This window comes from Amblyomma maculatum, chromosome 9 (genome assembly GCF_055883805.1).
Source record: "Amblyomma maculatum isolate TAMU_Amacu chromosome 9, ASM5588380v1, whole genome shotgun sequence".
NCBI classification, from domain to species: Eukaryota; Metazoa; Arthropoda; class Arachnida; order Ixodida; family Ixodidae; genus Amblyomma; species Amblyomma maculatum.
Genome location: NC_139352.1, coordinates 27,107,832 through 27,128,494, shown reverse-complemented (window position 1 = coordinate 27,128,494; position 20,663 = coordinate 27,107,832). Strand labels below are relative to the sequence as shown.

At 44.2% G+C, this 20,663-nt stretch overlaps 1 protein-coding gene across 1 annotated transcript in view; it reads left to right on the top strand.

The window, feature by feature from the left end:
• Positions 1-20,663, top strand: part of LOC146178642 (uncharacterized) — a 75,513-nt gene that overhangs the window by 11,046 nt on the left and 43,804 nt on the right. The window contains exon 2 of the mRNA XM_084580010.1: positions 19,455-19,658. Within this exon, the coding sequence (XP_084436136.1) occupies positions 19,455-19,658 (204 nt within the window). The remainder of the gene's footprint in view (positions 1-19,454; positions 19,659-20,663) is intronic.

The following is a 20,663-nucleotide window of genomic DNA, read 5'->3' as shown; positions in this document are numbered from 1 at the left end:
CGCAATAATAAAAAATGCTGCTAGCAGGGTAACAAATTACGCACGAATACGCAGTTATCCGGGGATATATTGGTTTTACAGGATTCGCTTATTAGTAGGTCAGCAATATATGGTCAGCCTGCGCTGCCTAGGTATCACTGCAGTTGTTCCATTCGGCGACTAAGAACTGCTTCCGTAAGCCGCTTGGGTCACTACAATCGCGAGATCACATTTTGGCCAATTAGAGGCCCTCGTTTGGTCGATAACATGTTTGCCTAGCTTTCCTCGGCGTGGCCCAGACAGCTGACGCACACAAAGTGCGAATATGACGCAACGCGGTAGGTGATGCCGAATAACGCAAAAGAGGGACGTGGTAAAAATGAGCGCGTCAAAAACTGCTTGCTCCTCTCGCTAAGCTACGTGTTACGGCGCTGCAATCGGTACTGCATACTTCAGCGCAGGTTTCCTATAATGCCATAACAGGTATGTGCGATCGACGGTTCCTTCATTGACGATTTTAAACAGGGAGCGTTCGGGCAGCGGATGGAGCAATACATAATTACCCGAAACATATCCCTCTCACGGATGCAAAAAAGCACAAGGTGATTTTAAAGAGATATGGCGTGTCATATCAACTAGACCATACAAGCGTATCCCCAAAACGCTGTTTTACCACACGTTAACAGTGATCACGCATATCTGGCCAAAACATTTAAAGACTTTTTTTTATTCAGACTGGCAACCATTTTTGGTCCACATCTAACGCCTAATGCGGCAGAGCGCTTCCAAATGCGGTAGATAACACGTTTGTGTTCAAAGAAATTATTGTGCAAAAAAAAAAAAATAGTAGCCGCAACTCGCCAGATCAAAGCAAACAGGGCTATGGGTCACGATGACATATCAGTCAAAATATTAAAGGAGAACATGAATGTTCTGTGTAATGTTTTGAAAAGTAGTCAGTCAATCATTCATGACAGTGGTTTATCCCGAACAGCTCAAAAATTGGAAGGGAACACCAAAACACAAAGGGGTGACCCGAACGTCATAGCGAATTACAGGCCAATTACGATATTATAATGCATTAGCACGCTCTTTGAAAACCTAATAGCTAAGAGAATGACAGATTTTATGAAAAAAAATAGGAAAACATAATTAATTATGGAAAACATATTTACGCCTAGACAACTATGAATTATTCCACCGCTACAGCAGTACTTTCAGTGGCAGAAATTGCTAACAGTGCGTTAAATAGTAATAACGTTGCCATAGGTGTATTCAGAGATAAAAATGTTTGACTCAGTAGATCATAATATTCTTTTATTAAACTTAGAATGTGGGATAGCCATTAATTTGTTCACAATTTACCTAAGCAATCGCACTCAATATGTAGAAATTAAGAGTTATCAGTCTTCATTAGTAAAAGTTCAATTGGAGTACCTCAGGGCCGATCCCTGGCCCTATTTTTTTTTTCCTTATTTATAAATGACTACCCCAGTTTCCTACAGAGCGCACAGCCAGTTTTATACGCCAGTGACACAGTTGTTATACCCCACCAGTCCTTAAAAGAAGAGGAAATAATAGCAAATAATGAACTGGAGACTACAATGAACTTGTTTAGGGTTAACAAGCTTTTACATACCATCAAAAAACTAAAATTACAGTTTTAGCCTTTATCAGAAGACCAGAGACCTAAAACATGTGCATTACAGGTAGGAGGAATGCTTATTGAGAAGGCAGGAAACTACAAGTACTTAGGAATAACCTGAGATGAATCTCTCAATTAAGCTTCTCACATAGAAACACTGTAAACAATTAACCTTTGCATGCGCCACTTTATTAAATCTAGAAAGCATTTCAGCGTTGATACTGCGTGTGGCCTATTTTAGTATATTTCATTGTCATCTCACATACTGCATCCAGTCATGGGGCTTCACTTACTCATCGTACCTCGCACCGCTCATTACTCTTCAGAACAGAGCGTTAAGAATAATAGCATCGATAGCTTGGCACTCATTATCAGAACCATTCTTTCAAGGCCTTAACATTATGTGTTTTGATATATTTTGCGATTACAAAACAGCGCTTTTGGTAAACAATAATATAAACGCAGATATGCCGTACCGTTCTTCCATTCCGAAGCTTCCTGCAAGTCACACTAGACACGCTGATAACAGTAACCTCAATTTAACTTAACACACAATGTATACGGACGTAAGAACCATAGCTTTTCTCAGCGCTAAAGTTTGGAAGGTCATCCCATTTAGCATTGAGGCCATCTCGAACATTGCATTTGCTCTAAAATAACCACATGCAATAAGAACGGTATACATACCCCAACTATTGATATGATCATATATGTTGCAGCCATAATCAACCACCCAGATATACATGGCATTTCTGTAATGGGTCAGGAGCTAGTCACTGGCTAGGATCCAGATGCCTCAGTCAATATGAACTTTAGGTATTTTTTCTGCGCAATAAGCTTGATGATGGTGATGTTAATATAAACAAAATGCTAACGGTTAGTTCTGAAAATGTTTATCGAATCCTGGATAATGTGCTGCTGATTTGAGAAGAAATTTAGTAATCGGACCTGCTGTGGTACCATGTGGAATGACTTTACGGTATATATATTTATTGTATTGGTGAACACGTTACGAGTTGTTAGGAGTACATGCCGTAAGCAAAGTTTACTTACTGGGTTTGGTAGGAAAGGACCCCAGCGATACCTATATTTAGTCGGATGGAATGAATATTTATGTATGGTATGTTGACAGTATGAGAGTGCTCTATGATCTTTTGAGATACTCACTAAATCGATTCTGAAACGGTACTCTAAGACAACAAATCCATTTAAGCGGCCTTTGTCAGTATACCAGAGAGATTTAAAAGCTTTGCGTGGAGTCTATAATTTACAAAGCACTTTTTAAGAAGCAAACTGGCAACCGCTCACGACTGATTAGGACGACACATCCCCGCGCGGAAACCTCTCCAATGACGTCATCAGGCCTTGCTGGGTGCGCCCATTCTTTAGACGATTTCAAATGACGCGGTCTGGATGGGGCCTGGTGGGGCGCCGACGTGGCTTGTTTCTCCATTTTTTCTTGCGCGCCGCTGAGCAGAAGGGACGAGGAAGAGAATCAGTTTTGATCTCCGATTTGATCGTCGTTAATGAAGGTAGTTTAAACATTTTTGCTCTGCACAACGGAATAATGGAGTACCTATTGTTCGAGCGCGTTTTCTAGTTTAGCAAATAGCTTGTCGACGGCCCTTTAAGGCGAAGAGTCTGTTATTTGGCGGAGGTTACTTTTATAAGCCATCGAGCAGGCCTAGTTTCTTTTGCACATGCCTGAGCAGGTTGCTAGCGAGCTATTACGCCTTAAAAGTAAAGCAACCTCTCACGTTCACCAGAAGAGAGCCAGCACCGGCGTCGAAACTTCCCCCGCACCTGTCCTCCGCGTTCTTTACAGATGCCTCATTTCGCCAGAAGTAGATGGAACTGCTTTCCTGGAGGTAAACAGTAGAACAAAGCAAAATTGAAGGTAATAAGTCAGTGCGAAATTTGGAGTGTGCCGGAAATTTAGTACGAGTCTAACACTAAACTTTGCTAATTTTCAGGCGCCGAAGAATCGTTCATGTCAAGTAAGTAAGCGAACGTTTCTTGGAGAAGCTCACGTACTCGCTTTCAAAGCAGCGTCCTGTCAAACGATCAGGTGTAGTAAATACAAACGATGTGGATATTGAATGAATCACGCGAACAGCCTATCGTTTCTCTTGCAGCGTCACCTATCGTTGCTTTTGTAAACACACTCAACAGACTGTTTGGGCCAGACTATCTGTCGCGAGTCACTTACCTCGTACATTCGACACTCGTCTTCCGCCGATGGAGCTGTTTCTAGTTTTTGTCTTCGAATCTAAAGCATATATGGCTCTTTCGGAACCCAGTTAACATTTGCTGCTCGCGGAATGACGGGCGCTGTGGAAGGCCAGCTTTCTAGGTGCTCTATGATATTAGAAATATTTAGCATACCGTGATCCGCGATCCGCCACCGTGACCTTCTACCGCTCGTGGGCGGGGCGGACAAGCTGATTGGTTCCGATACGGCAGGTCAATGTGCCGACATCAAGTATGTGACGCCATCTATCGGCATCAGAGTGATCTGGGCATGCGCAATAGAATGCTCGGTGGCGGATCACGGTGGCGGGTCGCGGATAACGGTGTGCTAAGAGAGATTTAGCACACCGTGATCCGCGATCCGCTACCGTGATCCTCCATCGCGTTCTATTGCGCATGCCTAGATCACTCTGGTGCCGATAGATGGCGCCACATACTTGATGTCGGCATATTGACCTGCCGTATCGAAACCAATTAGCTTGTCCTGCCCCGCCCACGAGCGGTAGAAGGTCACGGTGGCGGATCGCGGATCACGGTATGCTAAGTCTTTCTATTGCAGTGCCACCCTGACTGTCTGGTCGAGCGTTGATTTTTTTCAGCGCTCAAAAGGAATGATTTAGTTCGGTTTCTGGAATTTAATACTTCAAAGCGGCTCACGCTATGAGGAACGCTGTAGTGAAGCACAGCGGATTAATTTACACCATCTGGGGTTTTTATTTCAACTTCGACTGATATCGCACACTACATGGGCGCCTTGCACTTCGCTTCCTTCGAAACATGGCCGCTCGGGTCGAGATCGAAAGCGGGTCTACTTCTTCAGTAGCCGAGTGGCCTAACCACTGAGTCACCGCGGCGGGGCTGGAAAATGTGTATGAAGGAATGATGTGTTAACTCTACCTTATAGTTTATTAGGAAGATAAATAGCATGCCTTGTAAGATATGCATGCATACACAAGATAGTTTCAAGCTCTCTTAAAAGCCACAGAGATATACAAAATAATTTGAGGTCTTGTTATAAACCCTGCCGGTATAAGTTTCAATGATGAGATATAGTCTAGCCGGAAGGAGCCGGGTTCCTCAATTATCAATTATGGCTTCTTGTTCAGCTTCTACGGGTCAGATAAAAACAAACATGAAGGAAACTTCTTTATGTTTGTTTTTATCAGGGCCTTGGAGTATGGCATAGCTATGAGGCTTAGGCATAGTTATGAGTCAGCGCTTGTACTGTGGCTTTCTTTTATCTTGTCCTTTGTCTTCGTGTTCGCGCTGTTTAAATAAATAATGAACAAGTACCAACTCGCCCAACAGGTATCTTGGTAAATCTTAATACCTAATGTCTGCCAAGTTTTCAAGTTAGACGCAGTGGAAGAAGCACCATCTGATACTGTGTGTGTGTGTGTGTGCGTGTGTGTGTGTGTGTGTGTGTGTGTGTGTGTGTGTGTGTGTGTGTGTGTGTGCGTGTGTGTGTGTGTGTGTGTGTGTGTGTGTGTGTGTGTGTGTGTGTGTGTGTGTGTGTGTGTGTGTGTGTGTGTGTGTGTGTGTGTGTGTGTGTGTGTGTGTTATATATATATATATATATATATATATATATATATATATATATATATATATATATATAAGTGAAAAAATGCTTCATACTGTTTCCAAGTTTATTTGTATTCGACGTTTTGGCAGGAGCCCTGCCTTTCTTGAGAAAGTCTTCAGAAAGGCAGGGCTCCTGCCGAAACGTCGACTATAAATAAACTTGGAAACAGTATGAAGCAATTTTTCACTTGTATGTAACCTCTAGCAACCAAGTACATATATATATATATATATATATATATATATATATATATATTTATATATATATATTTATCCTACATCACCCCTTGATTTTAATGCCAAGGAAAATAAACTCGTTTTTTTCTTTCAAATCTTAGTCCATGTTCGCTGTAACACCAAGTATATTATGCGTATATCTCTTTCTTGTCTCACAGCTTCGGAAACCCAACCAGGTGAGTCCTGCACAATACTTTCGAACTCGCGTTTTATAACGTGCAGCAAGTTATACCCATTTCAGAGTAATATTTAGGTTTTCCAGATGATGTGGCACCTCAGCATGTTCTTTGCCAAAATTTTGTTTTCATTAAAACAACTCCAGCGGGGTATCTTTCATTTGGAGCTTTGTTGCGACCTTGCTAGTTCTGAGTTGACAAGGTTATTTACACCAAGGTGGGGAAGACGAGGGTATTTTGAAATCCAACTGGGCATTTGTGTACCTGTGCAGGAGCATCCCTGTTATTTACCGTGCTCAAGTTGCCTCCTTGAATCGACACATGGTGCATTCTATGTTTAAAGTTGACGATTAATTTGTCTTCTACTTTTCTCTCGCACTTATGCTGCACGTACGTGTTATAAATTATATCTAGTCAGGATAGATAGCCTTAGAATAGGGGTCAAGTTGAAACATGAATTGAGCGTATTAGCTCTACCATTGTCACGTTAGCTCATGGGAAAACTATTTTCTGATGTTGGTGACAGAAGAGAGGAAACTAGTTCCGCATCTCGGCATATAAGACGGGCGAGACTCACGCATGAATCATGGCTTTGGACATCGAGCATCAAGGCCGGATTGAGCGAGCCTGCCTAGGCCTCGCCATGTGTAAAATCGCTTAGAGCATGCCCGATCACCATCAACGCCGCAACATCAACAAACCGCTTGGCGGTGCTGAATCCTGCACTGCGTACATGCCGACTGCAAAGCAGGATAGGCGCTGTGTGTGGTTCCGGTTTCTGGGTCATTTGTGAAAACAATTGTCATATCAGTTGACAGATATCCGGAAGCATGAACATGCTTTCGAATGATTTTAAACGTTCACTCTCTGATTAGTTCCAAGAACCGGATAGAGGAGTATTCGAATTGCTATTCAAAACGTTCGAATATTTGAACCGCGCCTTACATCACGCATGAATGTGTACCACGAAATAGAAATAACTTCGGGAATAAGATTAGAATGGAGCGCATTTTCAAGCACTCTTTGATCGGTACCGCTTATCGGCACCGCTTAAGAGGAGAGTACATAACATTTGAATCATACTTGTACTCACCTATGGGGCTGAAAAGTGGAGAGAGCTATGGGACGGAGAATTGTAGGTGTAACGTTAAGAAATAATTCTCGAAATAAATTGACATTCTAAAGGAAATCAAGAAGAATAAATGCGCATGGGTAGAGAATATAGTGCAAAAAGAGGATAACCGATGGTCGCTTAGGTACCAAATTGGATTCTAAGGGAAATAAAGCGTAGCAGGGGAAAGCAGAAAATTGGGTGGGCGGATGATGTTAAAAAGTTCTCAAGGGTCAAGCGGATGCAGCTAGCACAGAACTCGTTACTTGAAGGATTGGAGGAATATAGGAGAGGCCTACGACCTGCAATGGGTACTGTCTGGCTTATGATGATGATGATGATGATGTGGAATGAAACATCCACGTGGGCATAGCTTTTAGCGATGGTGTGGGTTGGGCTTGTCCAGATATGTGTTCGTCCTTTTGATAGACTGTTTCAAAATGAGCACTCAAACGGTCAAAATGATTACAATGCTGCCTAATCATTCAGGTGTTCCTGTAGTGGAGGTCTACGTAAAAATGTATCCAGCATGATGCATTCACAGAAATTGTAAAATCTTATTTTCTGACCTCTTTCTCTCCCACAATTTTGCCCATCAGCACCTCAACAAAAGTAAGTAATTTCATAGACGCCTCTAAGAACTATGGTATGCTTACTATAGCTAATATATGGTGAACGAAACCTTATATTTTATATGCAGGCAGCCGTAATAGCATGAATCAAGGAAATTATTTATTGCGATAAGAGAAAGAAAATGTTCTAGAGAATAAACCTCCGCTTTTCCCGGCACTCGAACTGTTTAAGGACTGAACAAATATATAATGGTTTTTTACACTAGGCTGAAATGAATATTTAGGTGGTATTTCTCAGGATCCTATTGCTCCAAATATTTACATTCTGCTGAAAAGAAGCGCTATGCTTCATCCATGTGGAATACGGATTAAATGATGAGAATCAATATGCGGTAGCACATTTTTCGTCGACAGAAGATAGGAGTCCTATGAGCGTTGGCCCATTTGGGTCCTGATGTGTTTTCCTGAAACTATTTGTTCAGATAAAATGTGATTACATTGATGTTCTAGGCTTAATTAAGTTAATTTTGTTTTCTAAATGAATTTGACTATTTACCAGCTCTTACCTGGAACGCAAAAACTGCTTTGTTTGAAAAACAAAAGCCTATCGTTCACCATGGGCAGCCATTCCATGTTTGTGTATATATGGCTGCTTCTATCCATTTTAAGCACTTGATGCAATTATGATAGCTTCCATACCAATTGTACAACTTCTTTGGAGCAGGACTGCGTGGTCTATTTAGGGTGATGTCAATCATACGCGCAGGAAGTAGCGGTATTCCGGCGTCTCCTTCAAAACCGTAGTCTAAGCAGCGATTCTCAGATAGGAAGAGGCAGGAGACGCATCGAACGCGGAGTTCCGGCAGGGAAGCAGTTCATGTGTGTGTTGCCAGCACGTTTGTCAACTCAAGACAAGCAGTCAACTGTCAAGGCAAGCAGTACCCTCTCTCTTTGTACTGCTTGTCTCTTAAGGATTAGTTATCCAAGTTGATGCTTGCCTTACTGGTACTTTTCTTCGCTTAAGCAGTATTGATGGTTATTCTTAATATCAAATATTTGAGCTTAGTTTCTTAAGGCTGCGAATGCCATTATACTGTATTCGGTATGCCCCCTTTGCTCGGGCAACGCCAACGCCTGCAGCGTTGTATATATCAATAAATGAACATTTAAATTACCTCGAACCACATAGCCCGACCAACTGTGCGCCCCGCTACGGAGGGTAAGGACAATCCCGGTCCAGTAAGGATGACGTGCACTACATGATTGCACTCCATGCTCATTGAGACTATGGTGTAACAACGTGACACAAAGACAATTCTGTTATGCACGTAATTCTATTTGGCCTATTTTTCCGTCATTCATCGTTGCGCTGCACAGAGTTCGTGAAACAAATTGTATATCAGGGATTCCCAGATGAAGGCAGCCATGAAAAAAATTATAGGTGCACTTTGGACCACTAAAGTGCGATGAGACGAAAACCTTTGTTTGAAAAGTTGCTAATGCCTGCTGTACTGCGTCTGCTTCTGTATGCTGTGTGGCGTGGTGTTCGAGGACGCGTAAAACAAAGGCGCAGCATGAACTTCCTAGCTGGATCAGACACCCGACGAGGTCTGCTTCGTATATGCGTGAATCGTCTGATGACGTCACGTCCGGTTATGACCGACTATGTAATCAGATAATGACGTAACAATCTTGTGGTATGCCACAGGATGTTGCGAAGAAGTATGGCACTTCTCGCGCAGGCACTCACGGACGGACACTCACAAGCCTATAGGGCTTTCGTCTAATAACACGTTTAAAACTGGCAGATACAGGAAGGAGGATGAGATTCTTGATAACAGAAGACAAATCGAACTAGGGTTTAGGAGGATAATTCTGAAACAAAATGTGTTTTATTTAATGCTCCCAAGTATGCACTTTATTTAAAATTACTGCCATGTTCAGTATGACATAATAACGATAGCTCTCTCAAGAATTTACAGTTCTTTTTAACTTTATGGTGGGCGTCGATGATTTGGCTCACTCTGCTGGCATCAAGAACAATGCGTTGCTGGCAAAAAAATTCATGTGCTTTTTAAGAGCAGTAATTTTGAAAAAAGTTAAATATTTTCTCAGTGAAATTATTTGCTTCAAGCACATCACTGCGTTACTATGTAAGGAGAAAAGAGAATAATTCTTCATATTACTACTACACAGAAAATAGTGATAGCGATCTGAAATTATCACAATTATTTAATTACCGTCATGTCTTCTTTAGACATCAAAGTAGGAACACGGGCCCCGTGTCCCTACTTTGATGTGTGACATACCTCAGAGTGTGCAGTTACTTCTTGAGCATTCCCTACAGACGAACACATCACCTGCAAATTTCCGGATCAATTGCACCGATGAAGCTGTTGAAGCCTGCGGCTATATGCGAAAATTAATTTCTTTCCTGCTCGAAAGCGCTCTTGTAAATAGTCCTTCAGGTGCTGCCAGGCAAGAATCCTCGAAAAAGTGAGCACTTAGAAAAATACCTAGTTGCAGTACTGCAGGCCGTTTGGGGCTAAACAGGCATTCTCACGGCGCTGCCTCTTTTTCAAGCCGTGCGACGTCTACTGTTGGATTAATGGATTAAAACATGCAACAATAGTTGTCTTTTTTTTTCTCTCTATGAATCCAAGCGCAGAGCCTTCGACTTCATCATGTTCGGGTGATTTTTAATCTGCAAAGTGGAGTTCGTCGAGCTTTTCACAGGCCGATTAGGAATTATTTGAATCAAGTGCCCTTGTCATTTAATCCAGATTTGCCTGTGCTGATGCCAGGACAACATAACTGTGCTCGCATCTCCGCACAGTTTTAAAAAAAAAAATCTACTTACAATTCTCATTTGATACATTTATGAAACAAAAAGCGGAATGCTTGGGTGGTTAATATAAAGCGGTAGAGGTATGTATAAAGCAGCCCACAACTTCTAGCATTGCAGCGTAATAAAGACGGAAATGAAGTTCCATTATTACTATACCTAACCACTTCGGTAACACAGGTAATATCAAGATCAGAAAAAAAAAAAGAGGTGCGGACAAAAGTGAACGGTACACGCAGTGGCCTTCCAAGATTTCCAATCACTGCGCAATTGAAACTGGTAGCTGTGATGCACATGAACGCGAGTAGTAGAGACACTATTGTGCTATTTGATGGGCCCGTAACGCTTTTTTATGTCCAGCAGTGAAGGCGTGATTGCAACTGCAATGGAATTGCATGCTTCGTTCATTTACGTTCGCATCTTTAAACGACGTATAGATCGCACCATTTGGCGGTGAACCTACTCGACGTTTAGTTACCGCATAGTGAAGTTATAAGGATTTAGTACAATAAAGTCAGGCATTGCTTCTCTCAAGATCGTGTCGAAAAGCAAGTCGCCCGTGTGCTGTGCGATGTCAGTGCACGTTAAAGAACCCCAGGTGGACGAAACTTCCGGAGTCCTCCACTACGACGTCTCTCATAGCCTGAGTTGCTTTGGGACTTTAAACCCCACAAACCAAACCAAACCAAACCATCTTAAGATCGCGTAACGCAAGAACTTTTGCACCTCATGTTCTTCTCCTAATTGGAAAGAAATATGCGTACGCGATGGCGGCACGTCATGGCACGGATTTATCAACCACGTCATGCATATAGCAGGCTTCTAACGCGACAGTAGCAGCATCTATCAGGTGTGAGTTGTCACACGGGCGCGCACTGACTATAATCGACGGTTGTGACACGTCTCGAGTCCCGATGTCGGAGGTTGAGTTGGAATAACCTGGAGCGCGGGCAAGACTGAGACTGGAATAGAAAACACGGTAAATCTTGTATCCCCCGCTTAACGGCACGCAGTCTCAAAAACTCACGAGAATGTATTTTGCAAGGAATAGTTGGGCATGTGTATGATCTGGCACTAATTGCTTTGTAGGCCGTCTGATCTCACAAGACCTATCAGAGTTCGCGAATTTCTATCTGAGGAGCTCCTATCATATGGAAAGGTGATATAAACCATATAAAAAGGTGATATAAATCAAAGTGGCCTCCCTTGTCAAGTACAATGTCACTTACAATGGAGGCTGACCGTTTGCAGGTTCCCAGTCTGTATTATTATATGAGTGAGTATTTGGTCATAAAGAATGGTGCTAAATATTTGACTTGGAGTATAACTGCTGTAGAGAGGTATCAACATCGCTTTGCGCTCCTTTGCCCTGTCAGTTGAATTCTCCCAGGTATACTCAGGTTAATCCTTGGTCCAGTTCACGGCAGGAACCTTTGCGCGCTTCAATGTAAGGGCGCACTCATCTTCTTCATTGCGCCACTAGTGGACTTCGAGTTTGCCTGCAAAAGAAAAAAAAAAGCGGTTTGATGCGAAGGCTTACACGGCTTCGAAGACTATGCCTAATAATCTTTTTCGCTCAAAACAGGAAGCAATGTCATCAGTAAATCCGCAGAAAAGACCTGCTTCCGCGCATGGTGAACTGCACCTATAGGTGGATCGCAGAACACCAGACACGTCCGCGCAAACTAATGCAAATATTCACAGTGCGTACTGCCTCCCCTCCCCCACTCAATTACCTACCTAAAAGCATTCAAAGCCCTGTACGATTCTCACCGCTTCAGCCCCACTAGATACCGTAGAGGCTGATACGGATGAAAATAATAAAGACAAATAGTGTTTTTTTTTTGGTGTCACGGTCATTGACACCGAAAATTGGAATGTGAAAAGTACCTAACTAAATTCTACCACACTAAACAGAAAAACAATACTTACCAGAAACTTCATTCACTTGCATAGCATCCACGATGTTTTCGTCGCCTTCCTCTTCATCTGTTTCTGCTAATGGGTCTGGAGGAATTATAATCACATCAACGTCATTTCCAGGATTCAGTACAATATCTGCTGCAGCCTCGAGTGCTTCGCTGAGCTGACAGAACGGTTTCTTGTCTAAGAAAACACCGGAATCTATAATATCGGCTGTCTGGAAGAGCGACTGCCATTTTGCACTCGCGAACTACCGGCCTACTATAATAGTATAGCAAGGTTTACTCTTACATTACACAAAAAGCGTGAACGATATGAAATTTTCTAAGAACTCGGTACTTACCCACGCTTATCTTGAAGCTATATACAAAGAAGTGTTTCGAAATATTGATTTGTCTAACCAGGAGAACAAGTTTACGAAGTACTTACCTGAGCGGTTGGCGGGAACGAAAATTGCCAGTAGTTGATCGTGGACATATACACCTAGGAGCGCTACGAACGCGCTTGCTTGATTTAGGAGTGTTGACTGCCCCCCTGCCGACGAAACTGAGAACTACTGAAAACAATATACTCATTTTTCGATTAAGGAGAACTTGAATTGTAGCTGTACTTTTTCAAGTACAGCGTTTTCAAATGGCTGAACTCAAATGCGAAACTTTTTTTTTTTTCAGGGAGGACAGCAAGAAACGCTTATTCCTGATAGCGTGCTGCGCCCTGCTCCTACTGCTGCTGCTTTTGGGCTTCGTAGCTATGCCCGGTACGTTCTTAGGCTACGAAAAACATTTCGTGCACTGAAACGATAAACTCTCGTTCACACTTCAACGTTCGGTGACGCGATCGTGCGAAATCCATTCGCGCCGACACGCTCCTTCGGTCACGCTTCTGAGCCAACTCATAACCGCAGTTGCCGCTTCGACTGCGGGATCCTATTAGCCTAACCTGACCGCTCGACAGTCGCTACTTACGCCACCAAAAGCATACAGATATTGCTAAGTGCCGAAGGGAAAACGCATTATCATTCGATTCTTCACTAAATCATGGCACATCTGACCCCCGAAGTGTTGAAACAAGAGCTTCAACAATGTGCAGGCATAGTAAACAAAAGGAACATACTTGCCGCTCATACCAAGGACAGCGTCGGTTTGTGTTCGGGGTGACGCTTGTCCTACAGCACACGATATAGCTTCACGGCGCCGATAAGCATTTCGGCGGTGGCTGTCATTGTGACCCAATGGTCAACGGAGAGTACACTGTTGCATTGTTGGCTCCTGAGGGATGCTACCTGTCGACGCCGTGGGCCGCGCTCACTCAGCGTCCTCGCCTTCCTATTGGCTGATAAAAATGGGCGGAAATTATCCAGCGACAATATATTCTGTCCCGGACCGAATTAGTTTTCCACCGAGATTTCAGGCGAATTCTCTGCCGCGGCAGCGGATTTCGCTCTCTTTTTCCGCCGAATCCTCAAGGGTGAACGAGCCATTAGTCTGCGCCAGGCACCTTATGAAAGGTACTGGGACCGTGGTCGGCTGTTATTAGCATCCCATAGCGCATCATCAACATCATAAAATAAGAGTCTTGTCCATATTTTGTTTCATTATTTAGCACTTTCGCCAATAAACTTCGTCCTGAAACGCCAAGCGGCCTCTTCTCCGGGAACCTTATATTCCCAACAGCCGTTCTGGCGTTTTACCTACGCAGATATGCTTACCGTGTCTCAACATCAGACCGCCACCCTCAGGGATCATCGGTTGCCATGTATTCGCATGAGCTGCCCTGCCTATTTATTCTTCCAAATTTCAAATAGGACATAAAACTTGAGCTTTTTGCATGGGCCACTATATTCTTAACGTTACACTTATCACTCTTCTTCCGATACCTCGCCGCTGTCCGCAATTTCTGCTTAACTTTATTCGTTACTCTCCACTTTTCTGGCCGATAGGTGATTAGCACGAAGTTGTTTGTGTGCTTCTTTCTCGGGAAATATGTTAAGAAACCACCATTAATTCCCTAAGAATGCCTTTTAAATCCACTCACCAGATTATTATCCTCAAAGTCATTTTATTCTGTTGCTCTGGGCCTCCAGTCACCACTACATGTTCTGAGTAAACAGAGTGCGTCATAGCCTAAGGGCCCCGTATCGTAGAAAACTCAGCGTCGTCGTGGGAGCCTCTACCATATGCGCTGCGATTCTTGACCGAGGAATGTTAAAAATCAGTCAGAACAACTCAAGAAAATGAAGCCCAGAATTGTATGAATGTTCCTGTCACTTACAGTCATGCCGATATATGAGCTATTGAGAGCGATAATTAAGGAGTTAATTAGGAATTTCCGGCCTCGGCGATCGCTTTACCAGTGGAGGCGAAAAGCTAAGCGCCCGTGTACTGTGCGATGTTAGTGAACGTTAAAAAATTCCAAGTGGTCAAAATTTCCGGAGCCCTCCACTACGCCGTCTCTCATATAGCCTGATCCGCTTTGAGAAATACATCGGAGAAACCAAACCAAACCTAATGAAGGAGTTACAAGAGGATATTGCAAGTAGAACCTATACGGCCTTGCTTGTGAGACAAACACCCAGACTCTTCGATTCAGGCACATTAGAAGGAAACCTAGGTAATGCGTAGCGATCTTTCGCTCAGTGGAGAGTATTGAAGGCGTCTACTGACACTAATTCAATTCTTAAGTTAATGCTAATTAGGTGATAGAAATTACGTGTAAAGCAGCGCTGTCATCAAAGTCGAATCAAGAAGGAAGTATTTTTTGGCTCTGTGGTGTTGAACGTCCCAAAGCGACTCAGGCTATGAGAGACGCCGTGGTGGAAGGCTCCGGAAATTTCGACTACCTGGGATTCTTTAACGCGCACTTACATCGTACAGTACACAGATGCCTTGCATTTTCGCATTCATCCAAATGCGGCCGCCGTGGCCGGGATTCGATCCCGCACCCTCGGCTACACCAGTCGAAAGCCCTAACCACTACACCACTACGGCAGAAGGGGGGTGGGGGGGGATACACTGTAGAGACACTAGCAGGTCGCTGCTAGAGGCTATTGCATCATAAGCAGGGGATAGCGAACAATAAGCAGGAAAGGTGGCGACGAATTCCAATAATGCTGTCATGTTCCACTTTTAAGACGGAGGTCAAGCTTCTGCCGAGACTTTCCTTCGCTGTTGAATGCAATGTCAAGCAAGCGTAGCAGGGGACGACGGAAAATTAATAGTAGGAGTAAGGTCAAGAAAATCGCGGGAACCATTTGGGCGCAATGGTATAGGACTTGGTTATTTTTAGACATGCGCAAGCAGTGTTTGCCCTGAGAATGGTGCAGTCAGGCTGATGATGATGACAGTGACAATCCGGAACGGTTCGCCGCTTCGTAAGCTGCAGCTGCATTCCGAGGCTAACTGAAAAAACGTGCTGCGCATAAAGTTTCTAGCGCATCCAGTGATAGACCCACCGTTCTTTGCCGTTTGCATACATTAATTTTGTGCCCCTGAGTTATTCAGCAAGACGATATTCCACGAAAACCTTAGACTAGTCAGTCTCTGTTACATACATTTTCCAATACTTCAGTAGCAACTGCACTTAATATTGTATGCAAGTACTCCGCGACATCAGCAGAGAAAAATCTCCGCCTTGCCTCACACACTTTTCATTGATATTTTGTCGATATCCCTCTGAAGGACTACGGTTCCCGTGAAAACACTGTAGATAATTTTACAGAAGCTTAGCACTACTCTTCTACACAACGGTGGCCAAGCAATGCATGCATCAGCACTGTTTCTATTCAGCCGAATGCTTTTCTATCCTGAAACACTCCCGTGTTTCCCGTATTGAATGCTTCTCTGTGTCAGCGTCCATATTGTGTTTACCCAACCGAACACCAAGTTACTGAAGAGCACGTGGTGGTGGTAAAACGTTTATCTCCAACAGATACAATATAGGTGTAAAACTAACCGCCTACACGATAGCCTTGAGTCCTTGGACCCATGCTGCATGTTCGGCTAGTCGGATTACACGTAGCTGAATTTCAGGGTGTGAGCTCAACAGCAGTCTACGAAAATTGTGTTTTTTTTTTGTCTTGATTTATATATTAGATTTTTGGGCACATCCATATTATATGTACAGATCCACCTTACCCTGCCATAGTTTGCATATATCTGAGAATTGTTCCAGATAACACTGGCTAAGGGTAGCTTGATTCGGAAAACTCCTTGTTTGTAAGCGCCTCCAGATGCTTTCTTCGTTCTTATTTAGTGTCCCATCTGACGATGGGTACTCTACCCTGTTTAGTCAATGGTGCTCAGTAATCTATTTATAGCTGATTAGCTTGTCCGTGCTCAGACTGTACTGAAGCTCGGAGCCTACCCGAAAGGTGAGACCGCGGGCAATCTTTCGAGCTTTATTTCCCTCAAGGTGGGAGTGGGCTGGTGCCCATATTAGCCCGATCAATCTGTCATCCTGGCATGTTTCCAGTATCCACTTTGCCTGTGGAGAGACCCTTCGATGAGAAAATTGCACACTGCTTTCTTCGAATCACTTATAAGTGTAGCAGCCATTGTTCCTGCTCTCGCAAGGGCAGTGGTAACCTCTTCAGCCGTGTCAACTAAGCTCGTCCTTAGAGAGCCGCTTAATTATCCTTAGGATTTGTTCATCTTCTGTTACTATCGCAACCATAACGGTCCTGTCCTAATACTCGGTGGTGTCGATATAGAGCATATCCTCTCTTCATTGATATATACATTCTGCAGCGTTTCCGCCCTTTTCTTCTTTCTTTCCTTGTGATGCTCTGAATGTATGTTTCGTGGCTGAAGGGAGAATTTTATTCGCTTCTTACTTCCACCAGGACATCCGCCTTTTGGTCCCCTTGGCTTTCATATCGAATGTTTATACTCTTAGCAGTATGAAGCAGTATAATTCTTCCCGTCCGCGTCTTAAGCAGTGGTTCGTATTGTGAGAAGTGGTTGGCCCCTATAACTTCTGCCAGCTTATTGTGCACCCCTACCTTCATTAGCCGGTTCATCGACGTACTGACGGGGAGACCAAGGGCCGTTTTTGTGCTCCTCCCGATGAATGCTTGAATATTAGTCTTCTCGCAGTTGGCCAGGTGTAAGTAAGGGACAGTGTATACGCACTCCTACGGATGACAAAAGCCTGTAAGGGTCTTAGGATATTGGCTTCTTTCATGCCCAGCTTGCGATTCGCGATGCGTGTAATTAGACGTATTGTTTGTTGAGCGCAGCCTTTGAGGTTCGTTATAGCTTCCCCTTGACGATCATTTTCCTGTAGCCGCATACCTAGGTTCCTAATCTTGTCCACTCTGTTAATGGGTACCCCGTACGTCTGCCTTTAGTTTGATTCATGGTTGTTCTTTGTCCGATCTGTTGCACGGTGGCTGGTACACGAGCACCTCGGCCTTCTAGGGAGAGCATTAGAGGCGTCTAGGGGTTACGTATTTTTCAACCGTTTTGACAGCTGTCTGATGGGTGCCTTCAATTTGTCCTTCACGTCTTCCCGCGGTCCAGAGTGTGATGTCCGCGTACAGGCTGTGCTTTAGGTCCTGGATTTCGTGTAAATTTGATGGAAGTTTGATAAGTGCAACTTTGAAGCATGGGTGTGAATAGACTAAGCCCTGGGGTATTTCTCTGCTGCCCAGCGTAAATTTGTCTTACATGTGTTCTCCAATTTGGATAGTTGGTTCGTTCTCGATTTGAAAGAAAGTCCCTTACGTAGTTGTAATTTTTCTCACCTACGCCGTGATCGTTTAGGCTTTCTAGTATGGCTTTGTGTTGGACATTATGGAAGGCCTTTGCTAAGCCCAGGCCCAGCATACTTGTGTGTCTTTAGGATGCGATTCAATGGTGTTACACCATGTGGCGTCATTTACACAGCTGAGAAAGGTCGAATTCGCAGAAGTGTCTTCTGTCGTGCTGTTTTCAGTTCGGATTGGATTCTGTCGATCCGTTAGCAGCGTTAGACCCGCCTTTTGCGCATCTTGCCAGTAGACCAGGCCTTTGGGGTCGTCTCACCTATGGCCCCACGCAGGGTGTGGAGCGTTAAATTCGAATACTACTATGATCTGAGCTAGATTGTTGGCAATTTTCAATGCCAGTAGACCAGGCCTTTTGTGTCGTCTCACCTATGGCCCCATGCAGGGTGTGGAGCGTTAAATTCGAATACTACTATGATCTGAGCTAGATTGTTGGCAATTTTCAATGTTTTGAAAAGTGTGCCGAATTTCGCCTTTGTTTGGCAGGTGGGAAAAATGCTTGAAAGGGGAGTTATTGACAGAGAATTACCGTTATTTTTTCTCTTCTGGAAGCCATTTCTTCCACTGCCAGTCAATAGGAGTCCACCGCGTGGTAGATCAATGAATTTGATTAAGTAAATACGGTTATTGAAGCGAGATATATAGCTGCGCGAGGCCTAGACTGGTGCCACCCCGTCACTCCACCCTTCGGGCAAGGCAGAACCTGCCAAGGCCGGAGACTTGAACTCTCACTTCCTCAAATTTCAACCCACTCTTTTCAACCCCATCTAATAGGCGGAATTCTAAGCCGAATTATCGTTTCTTGCTTAAACCGCGGCAGCCTATCATCATCATCATCATCATCATCATCATCATCATCATCATCATCATCATCAGCCTGATTATACCCACTGCAGGGCGAAGGCCTCTCCCATATTTCTCCACTTCACCCGGTTCTGTGCTAGCTGCATCCACTTGACCCCTGCGAACTTCTTAATCCCATCCGCCCACCTAACTTTCTGCCGCCCCCTGCTACGCTTTCCTTCCCTTGGAATCCAGTTTGTTACCCTCAGCGACCATCGGTTATCCTCTCTTCGCACTACATGTCCTGCCCATGTCCATTTCTTCTTCTTAATTTCTACTAGAATGTCGGTAACTTGAGTTATTTCTCTCACCCACTCTGCACGCTTCCTATCTCTTAATGTTACCCCTACCATTTTTCGTTCCATAGCCCTCTGGGTTGGCAGCCTATCGATGCCAGCCAACTTCAGTTTGTTCTCCGTATTCTTTCAAAGCCGCTTGCCCATTTCATGACCTCGGCTTATGCAGCACAAGCCAGTATGCTTCACTTTGCAATGCTGTGACTGAAACGTCTATTTTACGTCGCAGGGGATCAGGATGACGACGACGACGGCAGTGGGGGTGATACCCCGGCGGCGAAGTACCATATTGGCGGTGGTGGTGGTGGTGGCAGCCCGCCCAAGACTGAGCCCCAAACAGAGTCCACCACCACCTCCACAGAAGAACCAACCACCCGCGCCACCACCACCACAACCACCACGACGACCACGACGACCACGACAACGCGAAAGCGTAAGGCGCGCCCGACCAATTTCTTTAGCTTTTCCGGAATAGCATGCAGGATTAGAACGAGCACTCATGACATTTCCGCCTGGCTTCTATCGTGTAGTAAAAAGAAAAAACTGACGTTATTGATTTTTCTCAATGTTTGCATTTTTACGCCCGCAAAGCTCCTTATCTCTTGGAGAAATATATTGAAAAATTCGAAGACTGATTTCGCGTCACTCCACTGAAAAGCGGTGGAAGTGATTCAAGCGGCGCCAACAGGCAACTCTTTGAACAAGGAAACTTGCGTTTGTACCTTCTTTCAGTTCTAACCAGTGGCTGGCACCCGATACATTTCCGCCGTAGCTACTGTCTACAATACATGCTTCTGCTAAACTCCCCATTTCTTATTTTATAAGGGGCGCTGCTCCGGGAGTTGAAACGCCGTGTACCATACTATGCCCTTGTCTATTCAAGCTTGTTTCGTCAATTGCAAAAATTACTCCGCAATCAGCGACTGAAATTTAACAAAGCTAGCTTACCACAATGGGCGATCAGCTATCGTGACCAAAAACGCACGGTGCTTGTAAATTATTATCGGCGCCTCAAATGCCCCAGGAATCGAGTAATGCATAAGGGATCACTGTGCTCATTTCAAGAAAGGCTTGATGGATGCCTTAAACTGAACTTCAAGAAGTGGCGCACAGCGTTTATTGGCATGTCGTTCTAGTACCGAGCAATGCTGGCTACGAACGGGTGGTTGGTTGGTTGGTTGGTTCATAGGAAGGGAAAGGCGCAGTATCTGTCACACTTGCTCTGTGGACACCTGAACCGCGCCGTAAGGGAAGGGATGAAGGTGGGAGTGAAAGTGGATAGAGAGAAAGGGGAGCCGTAGTGGAGGGCTACGGAGTAATTTCGACCACCTGGGGATCTTTAACGTGCGCTGACATCGCACAGCACACGGACGCCACTTCGTTTCGCCTCCATCGAAACGCAGCCGCCGAGGACGAACGGGTGAAAATGAACTGCAGT